We start from the raw sequence: 16,272 nt of genomic DNA, 5'->3' as shown, positions 1-16,272 counted from the left end.
CTTTCAGTGACGTGAACAGACCGAGAAGAAACGAGCCACGTTAGGTTCGGGACCAGTAAACAGGATGAGCTCTCGTTGCTTCTGGAACCTTAAATCACCGTATCCCTACACAGCTCATGTTCCCTGACAAATCCTGTTTACTGAGTCCTTTACGGTGTTTCCACTCACCAGCAAATGGCCTCTACTGCGTGACCACCGAAAATTTTGTCCTTAGCACACATCGCTTCTCTCTAATCTCACTTAAGTGTCTTCACTTCGACCAGAAGTGAACAACAATTCACCGTGCTCTGCACCACCCTGATTTGGGGTGTTCTTACTGTGAACAGTTAATGAAGACATTCCTTAGGCACTCTTTGCCCCTCACTATTTCCCATGGGACCCAGGCTGGGGGGTGGGATCCGGAAAAGGCTGGGACCCCCCTGTGAGCAGTTTAAGGAACAGAACAGACTTGGGCGTTGCTGCTGTTCTGACAGGTGCAGAGGAAAAAGAGAAGGGGAGAACATCCCGGCCGTCTTTCTTTCATTGATAAAACGTGGGCATCGTCCTTTAGGAAGCACAGCCACCAGAGTTCGCACCATCGAGAGCTGTGGCCTCTCAGGACAAATCCCTCTCTGAGGTGGTTTCCCTGTGGCCCGGTCTCTATGTCACACTTCCTGAAGGTCAGCCCTCCCCTCCCTCCACTCACCCCCAGGGGGAAGGAGACCTGCTGTTAATAAAGCTCCTTTGAGGGTCCTTTTTCTGTCCCCACTGATTGTCACGGCAGGTTGCCCTAGGCTTTCCTGTGGCTTCACATCTGGTGGGGGTGGGGTAGAGATCAGGAGGGTCCGTTACAGATCTCTCACAGCATGTTTCAAAGTCGATTCTGTTTAAACCACGAGGGCGGAAGCACCCCAACTCTAGATTGATATTCTAATTCTAATGATATTTAGAATTAGAATTCTAAATATCATTAGAATTAGCATATTAAATCAAATTCTAATGATATTAATCATTAGAATGCTAATGATATTAATTCTAATCAAAAGGTGGCCACAGACAAAATTAAATGACCCAGACTGGGAAATGACCCCGTGTGGAACGAGTTTCATCTTGTTTTGGTCAAACCCCTTGGACGGAGCACCCCTGAGACAGACAGGATGGGGTTTCCCCAGGTCCTCAGAGACTAGGCAGGTGCCTGGTCAACCATCCCGGGAGGGGGGTCCTTCTGGGGTAGGGACCCAGGCAAATTTGGGGTGGGTGACGCAGGGACCCGCTCCTCCTGCTGCAGCCAGCTGGGAAGGGCCCGAATTGAGAGGATGAAACGCCGGGCACTCTGCCTGGGATGGGGCATCCCCCTGCCGGCAGGCCCTGAGGGGCACCCACGCTCTGCCACCAGCTGCTGCACTGCAGGTGGGCCGCTGGGTGCTGCAGAACCTGGGGGCTCCCTGGTGGGGGTCAGGGGGCTGGGCCTGGCCCTCCAGACTTGGGGACAGAGGCCAGCCATCCCCTGCTGGAGCCCTGTCCCAGCAAGGCGGCCCCGCGACAAGGGTCAGCAGCAGCTGTGGCAGCCAGCTGAGGGGACTGGGCGGGAAGCAGCCCCTACAGGCCTTCGCCCTGGACAGTGGAAACTCAGAAACAGGTTTGAAAGGGGGCTGCTTGCAGGCAACTCGTCCAACGCTGGGAGAATCCGGCCACAGAAGGGAAGCACAGCCTCATCACAGACAAGCAGATAAAGCCGGTGACAGGCTACTCTAGAGCAACCACCGCCCCCCGCCCCCCAGCAACCTGCCCTAGATGAAATTTTTCACGATTCAATAATGTGAGCCTTTTCTCCACGCCAGATTTGTTTTTTCTAGGAATTATGAACCTACTACCCGGAAGACACCAAACAGAACTGAGCTGCTGCTGCAGTTTAAAAGCTGCAGAACCGGGAAGGAGGGGGGCATGGACACGCACACAGGCTCGCCAGGACCTACGTCTGCAGGTGCCGGTTCATGCCGTGCCGGGCGCTTTAAATTAGTTTGGACCCCGTGCGGTCACGGCTGTTCATGGGGCTGGGCCACCGTGCAGCGTGGATGAGGGGACGCATTAGGAGATGGGGGTGTGCGGCCCCACCCGTCCGTTCATGAAAACCCCTGCAAGCAGGGAGCTGGCTCCGGTCTACCGTTTTATGGCTTCATTTGCGAGTGGTCAGGAAGCGGCCCAGCAGGCGGAGGGGTTTATACCCAGCAGGCGGAGGGGTGCCTCTCCGCCTGCGCACTCACTTTTTATCGGGATGATGAGCTGTGGGATGACAGGGAGGATCTTGCTCCCTCCGTGTTCTAGCATGTCGTGGACGCCTTGCCGGGCGAAGAACTCGTAGGGAAACGTCATCTCGCAGAGCCCGTCAAAGAACAGAGGCAGGTAGTGGTGGTAATCCAGCTTCTCAATCTCCACCTGCGAGGACAGAAAGAGAGAGACAGCGCCGGTGAGCACTGGCTGGCCTCACCCCGAGTCACGGCGCAGGGCGGGAACAGCCACCAGCTCCATGGTCCTCAGGTCTTAGACCTGGGTGGGGTCAGGCGTGTCACAGTTCAGCGTTGCCACAACCGTCTGTCGAGTCCCTCACTCCTTGTCCCACTCCTTGTCCTCAGCACCCAGTTTGTGACATTACCACAACTGTTTGTCCCTTGCACCATTTCACCCTGTCCCCCAAGTTGTGCTTAAGGAGGGTGTCTCTTAACGAGCTATAGCTACAGTTGCTCGCTGCTTCCATTCGACGTGTGTGTTCTCAAAAAACAAATGCTGAGCACACAGGCAGTTCTGATTCTCAACAGTTTTCAAAAAGAAATAAAAGCAATATAAGAACGAATAAAGGAAGAGAAGAAAAGAGAAAACAATTGGGAGAGAGTGAAATTGAATAAGGGGCTGAGGGACAGAGACGGAGAAAGAAGACTGTCTTGGTGTCTCACCCCTCCTGGCTCCCTGCCGGCACCGCCCTGTCCCCATGTTTGTCTTCCTGCCTCCGTCACTGCCCTTTTCCACACTCATGGGTCCCGGCTGAAGTCCCCCAGGGCTGCCCTGGCTGTCCCCAGCTCCCTGGGCCCTGCAGGTCCTCCCCCAAGTGCCGCTCTCTGGAGAAACGGTGCCTTCTGTTCCCCACGCAGCCTGGCTTCACTTAGTCCCCCTCGCAGACTGCCTTCCGACGACCCACTCCCTTTCCCTCTGACTCTGAGTCGCTGGTGCCGCTTTGAACTAGATGTCAACTCAGGGAGGCCCTCCTCCACCACCCGCTGCCCTGTCGACTGTCTTCGTAGCCCTCATCATTTATTCATTGCAGCTCCACAGTCCCGCTGTTCACGGAGCTTGTTGTTGCCTGGAGAGGTGTCTGGCCCATCACAGGTGTGTGCTCGGTGAGCGTGGGCTGAATGTCAAATCTGACCTTTTGGACCTGTCCTGTGTGAACTCTCTGACAGGCCTCTTCAGCCGAGGAACAGCAGCCGGGTGCCCCACCCTGCCCCTGGGCCTGCGGCTGGGGCCGTGGCAGAAAGCGCAGGGGCCTGCAGCGTGAAGGGGTGTGCGAGCTTCTGCACGTGTGTGCAGTCTGCAAATACAATGCCAGGCTTCTCCATCGGGAGCACAGGGGTTATGTGCACACCGGGAGCTTTCCGAATATTCGGTAGATTATTGGGACGGGCTTCTTGGTGCTTCTGTTCACCCTCATTTCACCAGAAATCCCTGAGGTCTCACTTTTCTATTCTGTTTACGTTCACGACTTAGGAGGGAGAGTTTCTATGGTATCATAGAAAGCAAACTTATGTCTGTCCATAAATAATACATCAGGGGCTAAGAGTATAAACCGGTTTTTAAAGTCTATATTAGGAGTAATTTGAGATTAAAAGCAAAATCTGAAGAAGAGATTGACAAGGACCCTGACAGTCGGCATTTTGTATTTGTCACGTGGCGACCACCATCCTCGGGAGCCGAGATCGCCGGCTCTCTGCTTAAATTTATAAAAGGTCATTCTAATTGTTTATTGAGTAAGAAAGCCTTTCTAAAAATTTTTAAAATTATTTTGCTGTTAACTATTTTTTTCAACAAATGTTGTCTTTACTTTACTTCACATCGTCTTTAGTATTATCATGAAAATGGTACTTTTCAAACTTCATAAAATTGGGAAATCTTTGTTTAAAGTCTATACAAAAAATCCAAGATTAAAAGAAAGCTATGTGTAGCAGGGTGTCCGGCCCGCAGCCTGAGGGCCGCATGCAGCCCAGGATGGCTACACATGCGGCCTGACACAAAATCGTACATTTACTTAAAACGTATTTTTTTGCTTGCTCATCAGTTTTTGTTAGTGTTTGTGTATTTAATGTGTGGCCCCAGACAGCTCGTCTTCTCCCAGGGGGCCCAGAGACTCCAGAAGGCTGGACACCCTGGCTGCAGTGGGGCCGTGAACAAGGGCTGTTTTAGACACATCAGCTGAAATTCAGGGGTGACAAACTGATCAATGACTGCTGGGATATTCACTATGTCAAAAGTATCAAGCACTTTTATTCTTAGAATTTCTTTCTTTAAAAAATAGGTTTTATAAGTTTTTAAAGATCACATAGTACCTACAAGCCAATCTCTAAATCTTACAGTGACCTTTGGTCAAAAGCAATAAAACTCTAACTTAACCTAGGCCATCGAATATGACATTTCACCTCCATAACAAATGTTTAAGGTTATAATGTCATATAGAAAGGTCAGAAACACAATGAGATGAATGGTTTTCATTTAAAAAAAATCAGATCAGCAGCCTACTCTTACACTTTCCATATCCTTGCTTTAATCAGCAAATAAAGCCCCCTTGAGAACACGTTATCGTGAGTCTAGAAGGGTTCTGAGGACCCTTGTTAGCCTTGCAGTCGGAAAAAGTGTACTTGTCTGCACACACACGACGGTCCCACTAGGACTTACTGTGACATCCATAGAATAGAACCTGAGCTCCTGCCTTTTGGCTGTGGCGGCAGCGATGCCTTTGCTGCAGGGGCCTCGTGGGTTACTCGGGCCTCAGGCCCCGCCTGCAGAGGGCGCTGCAGATCTCACTGCAGTGGGTGAGCCACTGGTTTTCTACGGTGTGCGGCCATGATTGTGGTGAATGGCTGGAAAGAATGTATCATTTCACATTTTCGCAATGATGTTGAACATACAACTAAGGCCATGTAATAGTGCAGGAGATTTCTTAGTCCAAAACCGTAATTCTTTAACATGAAAAGTCCTCTTCAGTGTCAAAAAGAAAGAGACTTCAGGCAGGCTAGTAGGCAAAGCTGATGTGAATCCTTGAACTGCTACAAAGTCTAAAAAACCCCCAAATGTGCATGATGAAAAGTGGAGGTCAGGACACCTGCAGCTGCTGGAGATAAAGGCAAAACCCAGAGTCACGGAGTGAGCTCTCGGTGAAGGCATGACTCCTGGGAGGATCGCTGCAGGCGGGGCTGAGGCTGAGATAGGGTTTGAAGTCTCAGAAGTTCAGGGAAATAAGGAATTTGGCAAGAGAAGGTTGGGTTAAGTTAATCTCCTGCATACAGCTGGGCCCCCTGAAGGGCTGTCCCACCACTGAAAAGGGGACCACGAAGTCTCCCCCTTTGAGCTTGTAGGAAAAGAGAGAGGCTGATGTCGGACACAGCGCTCAATAGGAAAACTCTCTTGAGACGGAGAAACCCACCACAAAACATCAAGGAAGTAAGAGAAAAACTGTTCCCAGACTGGAAAAGTAACTTTCCTTGTTTTTTAACGCATCGTTAACACTTGCAGGGTCCAGTGATCACCTCCCCTACAACTGACCAATCACCATGGTAACGGAGTTGCCCCTGAGGGAGACTCAGCCCACCCACCAGGGCACCTGGAGATGAGTTCTGAAACTAGCAACCAGAAATAGCAGAATAAAATCTGAAAAGAAATATTTTTGAAATGTTTGGAAACATAGAAGACCATTTTACTTTAAAAAGAACCAAATAGAACTCCCAGAAAATAATTCCACCACCAACTTAAAAACCCAGCAGCTGAGCTGACGAAGAGATTGGCCGCAGATGAACCAAGAGTCGGGGCCTGGGGGACAGAACTGAGAGGCTGTGAGGCTGCGTGCAGGCTGCACAGGGAGGCAGGGCCCCGGGCAGACAGCGGGGGCCTCCTCGCCTGGGAGGCTCCCCGACGTGGCCCGTGGGGTCTCAGAGAGGACAGAGAGTGGACGGGGGCAGTGTTCAGTGTTCGAGGAAGCGCTGGTTGAGAATCTTTCTGGAGTGAAGACAGGTGTGAGTCTTCAGACTAAAGATGCTTAGCTTCTAGGGAAAACCATAAAACTCCAAAGTTGGTGAAAAGACTTAAAAGCAACCAAAAACAAAAGACATAAAAACAAAAGACAGATGACATATAAGGGATCAAACTGAGACTGAACTTCTAGTCCTCATGAACAAACTAGAGGTCAGAGGACAACAGGTCAGAAGCCCCTCATGGGGCTGAAAGAATGGTAACAGTTAACCTCCAAGGCAACACTCAACTGAACGGCCATTCAAAAATAAGGCAAGTTATGGCTACGGCGTGTCGCCAAGACTGAGACATTTGGTTTGGTTTTGTCCCCCGACCCCCGCAGTGGATCACTGTCCCTACTGAAGGGTAAACTTTATTAAAAAGTAAGGGGAACACGGGACAAAATGACATACAGGAAGTAGCAGGAAATCGTTGGACAAACTGGTGAGACTAAGTGAGCGCTGACTAACAATGTAAAAATACAATAGCCATCACTTCAAGTGGGTTTACAGACTGGAGTTCTCCTTCCGGAAAGGGAAAGGGGGGGGAGGGGGGCGATGGGAATCTGGGTGAGGCTCTTTCACTGATGGGGACGAAGCTGGAGGTCCTGGTTAACTTCTGACGTAACTAATTAAGCATATTAAAGTGTAAGAATCCTTAGCAAAAGAACAGAAACAAAATTAACTTCCAGGAAAACCCAGTGCAGCTGAGGGGATTGGCTAACACTCTATCAACCCACCTGAAGGCCGCTAAACACCCACCTGCCTCCAGGAAAGGACACGGACAAGAGCACATACAGAGGATGAGGTCAAACAAAGAAATAATGGTAAGAAATATAAATGGGTTCGATTCTCTTGTTAAAAGACAAATTTATCAAAGGATATACATCTCTGAAATCTTGACACATTTCCAAATGGTGCTTCCGAGGGTGGTAACAAGTTATATCCCCATCACCGGTAAATGACAGCCCTATTTTTTTTGACTACCTTTCCAAAGAGAATGTGGTCAGGGTCTGATTTTTGACAATATTACAGATAAAATGTATTTTACTGATAGTTCACTGGTATTTCGGGGTTGTTTTAACTTGTGTTTCTCTTGCTGTGAGAATAATAAACTTTTAAAGATACATTTGAGAGATGTTTGTATGCTCTCTGCTCTGAGTTGTGTTTTCATACCCTTTGTCTTTCCCCCCTAAGGATGCCCTGACTTTCCGTGGGGCGGGGCGGGGAGCTCTTCTGTGTCTGGGAGAATCATCTTTGTCTGGGATGGAGCTGCAGTTTTTTCTTTGGCCATGCAGATTCTTTTTATGTTTACAATCTGTTATGGGTTTTGCATTTTCAGTAAAACCCAGAAGCGAAATGAGTAATAAGCCACAAAGTAGGTCTGATGAAATTCCAAATAATCTGTGAACATGTCACATTTTCTGAAGAAAATTAAATAACAATTTATTTACTAAAAGCCACATTTTTAAACCTTACACATTTGGTAATTTAAAAACACTTTCAAATCACTTATAGACCAAAGAGAAAACCTTTGTAGAAACAACAACAATTGAGTCACAGTGAAATTACTAAACCTTAAAGGAAGAGAAAAATGTCTGCTTATCCAGGCTCTTTTTAGGAAGCAAAGAGGAAGGAGAGCTACACAGCTCACTGCTGGAGGTGGCGCCACAGTGACACTGAAATCGGATGAGGACCCGGTCCCACCGCACCGAGGCAGACACAGTGCCGGGCACAGGGCGTCCCGCTGCGGGTTGGAAACCAGGCCCGACAGGCTGCGCACTGCAGAAATTCGGGTCTGTCAACGTCATGTTACACTTTCTGATTAAAGGAGGAAAAGTGAGATCACCTTAACAGAGGCAGATGAAGCATCTGATAAAGTCGTTCATTAAAAAATAAAAACTCTACACATAAATAGCCAACTCCATACTTAATGGTGAATGTCCCCTACTTTAGAGACATTCCCCTGATGGTTGAAAGGGGACGCAAGAGAACTGTGAGCGTCCTTTTCATTCAGACAGTACTGGAGATCCTACCTAATGTGGAAACACGAGAAAACTGTATCTGAGACAAGTGTGGCCGCCCGTGCAGCACACGGGGAACTGACAAACACCTTTCATTAGTGAGGGCGTTCAGAAAAATTGCTGCATGGAAGAGTAACAATAGCATGTCTGTGTGTCATTAAAAAGCCAGTTAGAAAATATTTTTTAAATGTTCGCAACAGCAGTAAATGAAGCGAAACAAACCCGTTAATGTAACTGGTGATAAAACTAACGATCAACATGTAAGACGTACGGAAATGATCACAGGAGATCACTGACAAGCATTAGTGGGAGACAGACAGAGTGGTCTAGGAACAACGGAATATACTTATAGATGGACAGACGCAAGCTTAGAAAGATGGCGATTCTGCCTAAACTGATGAAATATTCAACTGAAAGTCAAAGTCAGTGTTGTTCCTCAGAGGGAGAAGCCGAAGGTCGCAGAGACTCGGTGACGTGCCCGAGACCGGGTGCCGGGTTGCGGCGGAGCCAGCCCCTGCCCCTAGAGCTTCCTTCCTCCCGCTGACTGGCTCCTGTTCCCTCCCAGGGTTGCAGAGTCAAGTTATCTCAAGGCGTAACCCCTTTCCCGTTGCTGTCAGAAGTGCGGGCCAGGCAGCTGGAGGCCGGCTGCGAGCAGACCCCGAACTCACGTTCGCTTGGGCTTCACCACCCAGGAGCCCCGTGCTTGGGCGCGGACATCTGTGAGCAAGGCTTTCAGGTGCAGTGAACAAAAAAGGCACAGACCCTTGTCCTCGAGCTTTGAATGTTCCCGCCTCCTATCACAAAACTTAAATATATTTTCTACAGGTTTTAAAATAGCAATTTTTAAAACCAAGAGAGGATGGAAGGAGCAAAACATGTAGTAAACGTCATACTCAGCATTTCCTTGGTCACATTTCAGGGCCCCAGCCGTGGTGTCAGCCCCAAAGATGGGTTGGAGACGCCAGGAGGAGGGTGTGAGGTGAGGAAATACTGTGTTTTACGGGATCAGTTGGACAAGGAACATGACGTCACGTGTGCACCACAGCTAGGTCCCCAACACGGGTCCTGCTGAAAAGGCCCTGGCATTGTGAGGGTCAGAGGTCACTGGCAGTGACTGCGTTACCAGCCGTGATTTCGGTTTGAGATGGAGACGATGGGCCATCTGGGTGGATGTGTCCAGAGGCTTAAAGCACACACTTTTGGTTTTGGACAGTGGCCAGTGTAGCGAGGGAGGTTTCAGAGCCTTCAGGATCACGGCGCTGAAGGGCATCAGCCAGGGGCCCGAGGACGGTTCTTGGCTGGGCGGTCAGGGGCTGAAAGGATCACGCAGGACAACCGTGCGTGTGAGCACACACCGTGCACGTGAGCACACACTCTAGGAAAGTGGAGCTCACGTGTCCCTCTAACCCACCAGAGGGGAGAGAAGTGGGGAGCGGACAGATAGGAAAACAGACAAAGCCCAGGAAAGCAGGTGTGGGGGGGTGGGCGCCCTCGAGGGTGCTGACGGCTTCGTGGCATCGCAGCAGCAACAATCCCAGCGCGGTGGGGCGTTTACAAAGGATCCGGAGCCACATTGTGAGGACAGAGCTGTTACCAACACTTTGAAAGCCTGTGTCCCTCCCTCCCAGGCACGTGGGCTGGCAAACCGTCCAGCCTGCAAACCTGTCCTTCGCTCTGTGCTCCATGGGGACTGAGGGGTCACGAGCAGACGAGAGTACCTGGGAAGAGAGTATTGTAAAAGTTACCTGCACAGATTTGTCAGGGAAGGTTTCATTTCGTGTCCTTTTAGAAACAAAATGCCTTTCGGTATGCTTCAGCGTGCGTGCAGTTTGCACCTGTGGTCTGATGGGAAGGAGAAACTCTGGCTGCCGCTGCCCGAGTGCTGGAAGCGTCAGCTGCGAACTGGGTGGAGGGGAGGAAAGCCGAGGCGAGGCTGGTGCCTGCAGAGGTCTAAGGAGCTGGCCATGGAGCTAGAAGCCAGTGGGAAGGGTTTGGGGGCAGATGCCACCCCTTTACTCTTCAGCTCGCCAACAAGCCTGTCCTGTCTCCTCAAGGGTAAGGGAAGTCAGCACCGTGGGCCACGGGAGCCTGGTGGGGAGCGCCATGGGCACCATGTGCAGTACAGCCATGGCTTCTTCATTCCTAGCAGATGAACACAGGCAAGCGACTTGATCCCTCCGTGTCTCAGTTTTCTCATCCGTAAAATGGAACGGTAACAGGGCCTACCCCCTGGGAACACTGTGAGCTACTACACGCGGAGGCAGAGACGGCGCCTGGTAGCCAAGAGCATGAAGACGGAGACCATGGGAGCGCGGCCCAGGGCCCGGTGACTCCACGATTGAGCAGTTTCTCTCTACGATGCAGCGCTCAGCCCAGTCCCTCCATGCCTAGGCCAGTCTTTCAAGTCTGCTTTGTTCCTTTGTTCGGAAAAAAAGAAACAGACTTCTGTGGTGTTTGCCAATGTTTTTTCTTAAACCATCCTGATCCTGCCAACATGTCGTTTGAAGGGACTGGGGGACAGAAGCTGTTGGGGAAGGACCCAGCACACTGAGCCTGGAGAGCTCGCCGGTTAAACCGGGCACATGGCAATGTCCGCCAGTGGTTCCGGGGACTGTCAGGTGGGTCAGGGTGTCTTTACAGAAGGTGACGCCACCTTTCTAGGGGGGTGTGGTATAGCAACATGTCTAGGGTATAAAAACACAAAATGTTGGACATTTTATTTTTACCATAATAACCCTGTACTTTGTTAAGTATATTTTGAATGCAGACAAAAAGTTCATAAAATGGCCACAAAGATGTAGTTAACACTGGTTGAATAACTACATAAGATTATTGATAATGCATTTAGCAATGAAAACCTTTGTTGATTGATTTTTTAATAGAAAATTATTTGTCTTGTGGAATCTCTACTTCAGAGTTCAGCCTTGAACCGCGTGGCTATGTGTTCTTCTACAGTCAGTGTGATCGTTACAAGGGAGTGACTTGCACATTTCACACGCCAGTGACATGCCAGTGACACATGGAGAACACACACCCTGGTGTGGACCAGGGTGTCATTCGGAAGCGAGCATCTTAAATTGCAATATCCCAGCAGAGTTTTAGAAACGTTACTGTGACTTCCTTGTCACGAGGAAGACAAGTTCTCACTACGTAGTAGAAAGAGTATTTCCTCTAACTGCATGAAGGGGACGGAGAAAATCCAAACCCCACAGAGTGCGGGGTCATTAGTTCTCATCACACCATTCGGGGAGGGGCACCTCTCTTCGTAAAGCGAACTCTGCCTTTTCCACGTCGGCGTGGGCGGTTTCTCCAGAGAAGACCGAGCGTGGCTGTTTGGGATACTCTTCGCGGTTCTGCTCTGTCTCTAAGTCCCCTGCGTCTCCTGTTCTCTCTGCTCCTGGGTCCTGCGGACTCCGTGCTTCTGCCTCTGGTCGTTCAGTGCGGTGGCCACTTGCGCAGATGCTCATGCCATCGTCTTTCAGCTGCGAAGATGTTTCTGAACGCAAGTTCGCACACTCCCCGAGGATGGGCCCCAAGTTCGGTTCACCGCTGGTATCACCTGTTTCCTATGAGTCTCAATATCTGCTGAAAAAATGGATTATTAGTCTGGGGGTAAATAAAAAACTCTAAAGCAAAGGATGCTGAATGCTTATTGAACCACAAACACGATCACCTAAGACACCCGCTATGCAAAACATTCCATTTTTGTTAAGTATTTGTAATGCAGGAAGTCCACTGGATCCATAATTTTATTGCCAAACTGAAAGGAATCGAAAGGTGCTCAGGTGTGTCGGTTTGGGGGGCCCTGCCTTTCACCCAGTTCGGGGGACCCCCGCCGCCCTCTGCGGGAATGTGGCCTTGGTAGCCCGGGTGCGTTTTCTACAGGCCTCTACAGGGTCACCTGTCGGGTCTGCACATTAATTCACACCCTGTTGCCCCCACTGCCCTGTGGGCCCGGGTGCTGCACCGCACCCACTGTGGTCCGTGACATTCCGTGTTAATTCCCGGTGTGCAGGTCACCTCATCTTTGCTGAATGAATCAGTCAGTGAGCGGGTTCGGAAATGACTCCCCGACATCGGTCTCTTTCCTCTCAGTCACTTTCCAAGTGCAGCCAGGTCTTCCTTTTCAGAAATATTCTGCCCACGTCACTCCTCTTCAGAATGTCCTTCACCACCGTGCGCCAGCTGCACGCCGAACTCTTTGCCGTGGTGCACCCAGGGCTGCAGGCCCTGTCCCCACAGTCCCTCCCCAGTGTCGCGTTCTGACATTGCACCCTCACGACCCGAGGCCCAGCCACAACAAACAGCTTGCTCTTTGCTGAATACCTGCCCACACTTCCTCCTTCCTCCGATGCTGACCTACTTCTTCCTTATGAAGAATTCCCGACACTGACACTGTGCCCTTTCTACACGCCACAGTTAGGGATTCAGATGTCGGGGCCTAGACCCCTGCCCTGCCCCTGCTGCGGCCACTAATCATGTCCCTGTCCTTGGGCCAGTCACCCCGGTGTCCTCATTAAATTGGGGGTGAGAACAGAATGCACTTCAGCCGTCTGCTGTGAATAATACATGAGTGCACTCATGCAGCCCATCCAGACTGGTACCAGGTAGATGTTCATCATTATTATTAGCATCACTTTGCTCTACTGTAATAGCATCAGCCGCGCTATAGTACAATTACATGATTGTTACATGTGTACCCAAATATTTACCTGTTCGCTAATATGAACTAGGTCCACTGCTGCCTTTCTAGTCAGAGGAGGAAGCAGGAGGAAGTGCCTCCTGGCCCCAGACTGGGGCGTCCAGGCTGAGGAGGGGGCGGAGATGAAGGGCAGGTGGTTGGTACCAGGGTCCCAGAGCCTCCTGCTCAGGGTGGAAGCCCTGTGTGTACATGTCTGCAGGCATGTGTGTGCGTGTGTGCATGCATGCATACCTGAGCACAACGAGCACATGGTGCGCTCGAGTGGAGAAGGCTGAGGGACACCCCAGTGTATGGGGTGTGTGGGTGCATTGGTGGAGAGTGGCTGCCTTTGGTGCTTGGTTTCTCGGGGCATGGCCCAAGGAATTTCAAGTCACTTCAGGGACTGGCGGTGACAGTGCAGAGCGAGGGTCAGGGTGGCAGTTGTGGCTGAACCCCAGCAGCAGCACCCCATGAACTGAGCTTTGGGACCCAGCCAGCAGCTAAGCTTGGGAAGTGGCCACCAGACAGTGTCAATGTCGAAAAAACTGAGGATGTCTGGCCGTGGATACCTCCAGAAGGGACGGAGGGCAGAGGCCCTGCCCGTGGACTGAGTGAGGTGACCAAGCTCAGCTGCACGTCTGACAACCTGAGGCTTAACCCAGGCACGCTCTGCTGCTCGTATGAAGCCGTCCAAACTTCCTCCCATGCCCAGGAGATGCCACCTGGGGAGGAGAGAAGGCAGGAAGGGAACTGAAGCAAACAGGATCAGCTCCGGGCGCCTGTCTGCCCTCCCGTTCCACCTCCTGGGCCTCAGGGCCAGGCACGGAATCTCCAGGGCAAGGAGAGCAGCTGTAGACAACAAAGAGGGTTCCGGCATTGGCCCACAGAAGGCGCTTATTCCCATCACCACTCAGTACTGTACCACACGTGGGCACACACACAATGCACACGCGTGTTTACTTGTCTCCTCACTGGGTCTCTCTCTCCATCTGCTTTGTATCTGGCCCAGAACTCAGCATGTCGCAGGGCCCTCCACCCTGATCAGGAAGTTGGATAAATGGATGGGTGGATGAAACAATGAATGAATGAATGAATGAATGAATGAATGAATTCCTCCCTAGTACTTTACTCCACCATCTCTGGGTCAAATGCCCTCTTTTTTTAGTGTGCTTTTCTGGGAATTTCTGCAAAGTACGTCAAGCAAGTGTTGGTCTCCGACCTCCCGGATTCGGTCGTCTGGGAGCCCCGTGTCCTCCTCCACGACTTTGAATCATTCATTTCAATCCCCTCTTGATTCCCCAGCGAGAAGCGCGGTTCTGTTTAGGGTGAAATGACTTTGCCCGAAGGCAGAATGTGATTGAACTGCCCACTCATCAATCCTAACTTATTTAGGCTCATTGTTCTTTTTTCCCAGCTGAAAGGGACTTTGGATTGTGCTTTGTCCCCGGCACTTTCAGGTCATGAAATGTGTCCAACAAGGCCCAGATTATCCATCTGTGAGACCCTGCCTCGTCCAGGGCTGTGTGTTTCAGCCCACAATGCGCAGCCCAGCAGTTTCCAGAATAGAAACTGTGTGTTCCGCTGTGTGTTCGATTCAGCCCAGAGGACAGTCACAGCGCAACTCTCTGCAGCCCCGACTATGGGAAACAGGGACTCGGAGGAATTCCTTCGTGCTCCCTCCTCGTAGTCTAGGGAGTTTTCATGCAGAAGGAGAGAAAAAATGGGAAAGACTGAACGACCTAAGTTTGAAAAGGCCTGAGACCTCAGTCTTTCAATGTACCACTAATTTTTGTAGGTGAATTCAACAAATTTGATCAGACTAATTTAGTGAGTTAAAATATTAATCATGTTATTACATTATGATTGGAGATAAGACCTTACCCACAGCTACTGAAGTTAAAATTAGCAGTGGGGGTAGAAAACGGAGATGCCTTGCCCTTGCCCTCGGTGGAGTGCTGGGCTCTCGGGCGGGCACCCCGGACTAGCAGCATTGGCTGCCTTTTGTGGTGTAAAAACTCCCATCGCAGCCGATGTCAAGCCACTGGTATGAAGTCGCTGGATGGGGAGGCTGGAACGGCACATGCGATTTGCTCTCACACCCACAAAAGACTGGGTGTTGTGACTGACAGTGTCTTCACAGAATTCTGGCTCCTTCTGCACATTCAGAGCAACGTGGTTCTCATATAAAATTTAGATGTGCCGCTCGGCACGAGTGGCCACTTGCAGCCGCAGGCGCGCATCCGTCCCCTGCCTGCCCTGCCACTCTGACCTTCGAAGGCACCGGTGGGGTTTAATGTAACAGTGTGAGTCATTCTGATGATGCATTTTACATCAGGGAAGGAGATGTCCTCTCCTTCCCTCGACCTGAAGTAGAAGGAACTGAACAGACAAACAACCAGGGAAATGCAAACCAAGAAACGAATAAAATGGATTATTTGACTCGAGTTACTGCCACGAATTTTCCTCCTGGTGTTGTAACATTTCTGGCATCTGTCCTTTATGCGATTCTTTTCCTTTCTACCTTTTCAATTTTTTTTGCAACTATTTTCCTCCTTTCCCATCCCTACTTACTGCTGAGGGTCTGAAGCTATGACCACAAATGTCGATCAGGTGTCCAAGTCAGGCTTGCTCAGCAACAGGAATGGAGAAGCCCTGAGTAGAGAGTTGGGGCATCCCCACAGCTGGCAGCTGAGTGCGTCAGCACCACTCTCGAGAATCCAGGTTGCTTCAGCTTTCCTCTGTGCCATTCTAGAGGGCCAGCTGGCTCCCCTTCTGCTCACAAAGTGGCTGCAGAAGCTCCGGAAATCACAACCAGACACAGACACATCCAGAAATAGAAAAAGAAGCTAATTTTTCTTTTTGTCCCTTCTCAACAGCTAAGAAAAGTTTCTCAGGGACAGTCCTACTCCTCTTTCTATCCTTTGAGTTTAGTCGAAATCCCCTTCCTAAGCAATGTAATCCAGATCGCAGGCAGTGCAAATGTATTTACTGCAACTGCATTATAGGATCTTTACCCCTGGCAATAAGGGAGACAGAGCTGGTGGGTAAGAGCACTTTTCAAAAAGTGTCTGCCTACAGATAGTACATCAGAGAAATTAGAATGATACTTAGGAACAGACCGAGCTGGCTTGGAACAGTTTGTGTTACTGTCCTATCCCTGATGTAACAACTTCCACAAACTCAGTGTCTTGAAAGGACACAAATTTACTGTCTTACGGTTCTGGCGGTCAGAAGTCCACGGCGGGCCTTAAGTAGGCTACAGTGGAGGTGCCGCTGGAGCCTCACGGGCCCCAGAGGCTGCCTGGGACAGCCTGTTTCC

At 50.4% G+C, this 16,272-nt stretch overlaps 1 protein-coding gene across 1 annotated transcript in view; it reads right to left on the bottom strand.

The window, feature by feature from the left end:
* The window catches only part of PACRG (parkin coregulated), a 384,316-nt gene that overhangs the window by 186,539 nt on the left and 181,505 nt on the right, over positions 1–16,272 (bottom strand). The window contains exon 3 of the mRNA XM_037059611.1: positions 2,244–2,415. Within this exon, the coding sequence (XP_036915506.1) occupies positions 2,244–2,415 (172 nt within the window). The remainder of the gene's footprint in view (positions 1–2,243; positions 2,416–16,272) is intronic.

Source organism: Sturnira hondurensis, unplaced genomic scaffold (genome assembly GCF_014824575.4).
Source record: "Sturnira hondurensis isolate 20B ecotype Veracruz unplaced genomic scaffold, ASM1482457v3 Scaffold0000167, whole genome shotgun sequence".
Taxonomy (NCBI): Eukaryota; Metazoa; Chordata; class Mammalia; order Chiroptera; family Phyllostomidae; genus Sturnira; species Sturnira hondurensis.
This window is presented reverse-complemented; position numbering and strand designations above follow the sequence as displayed.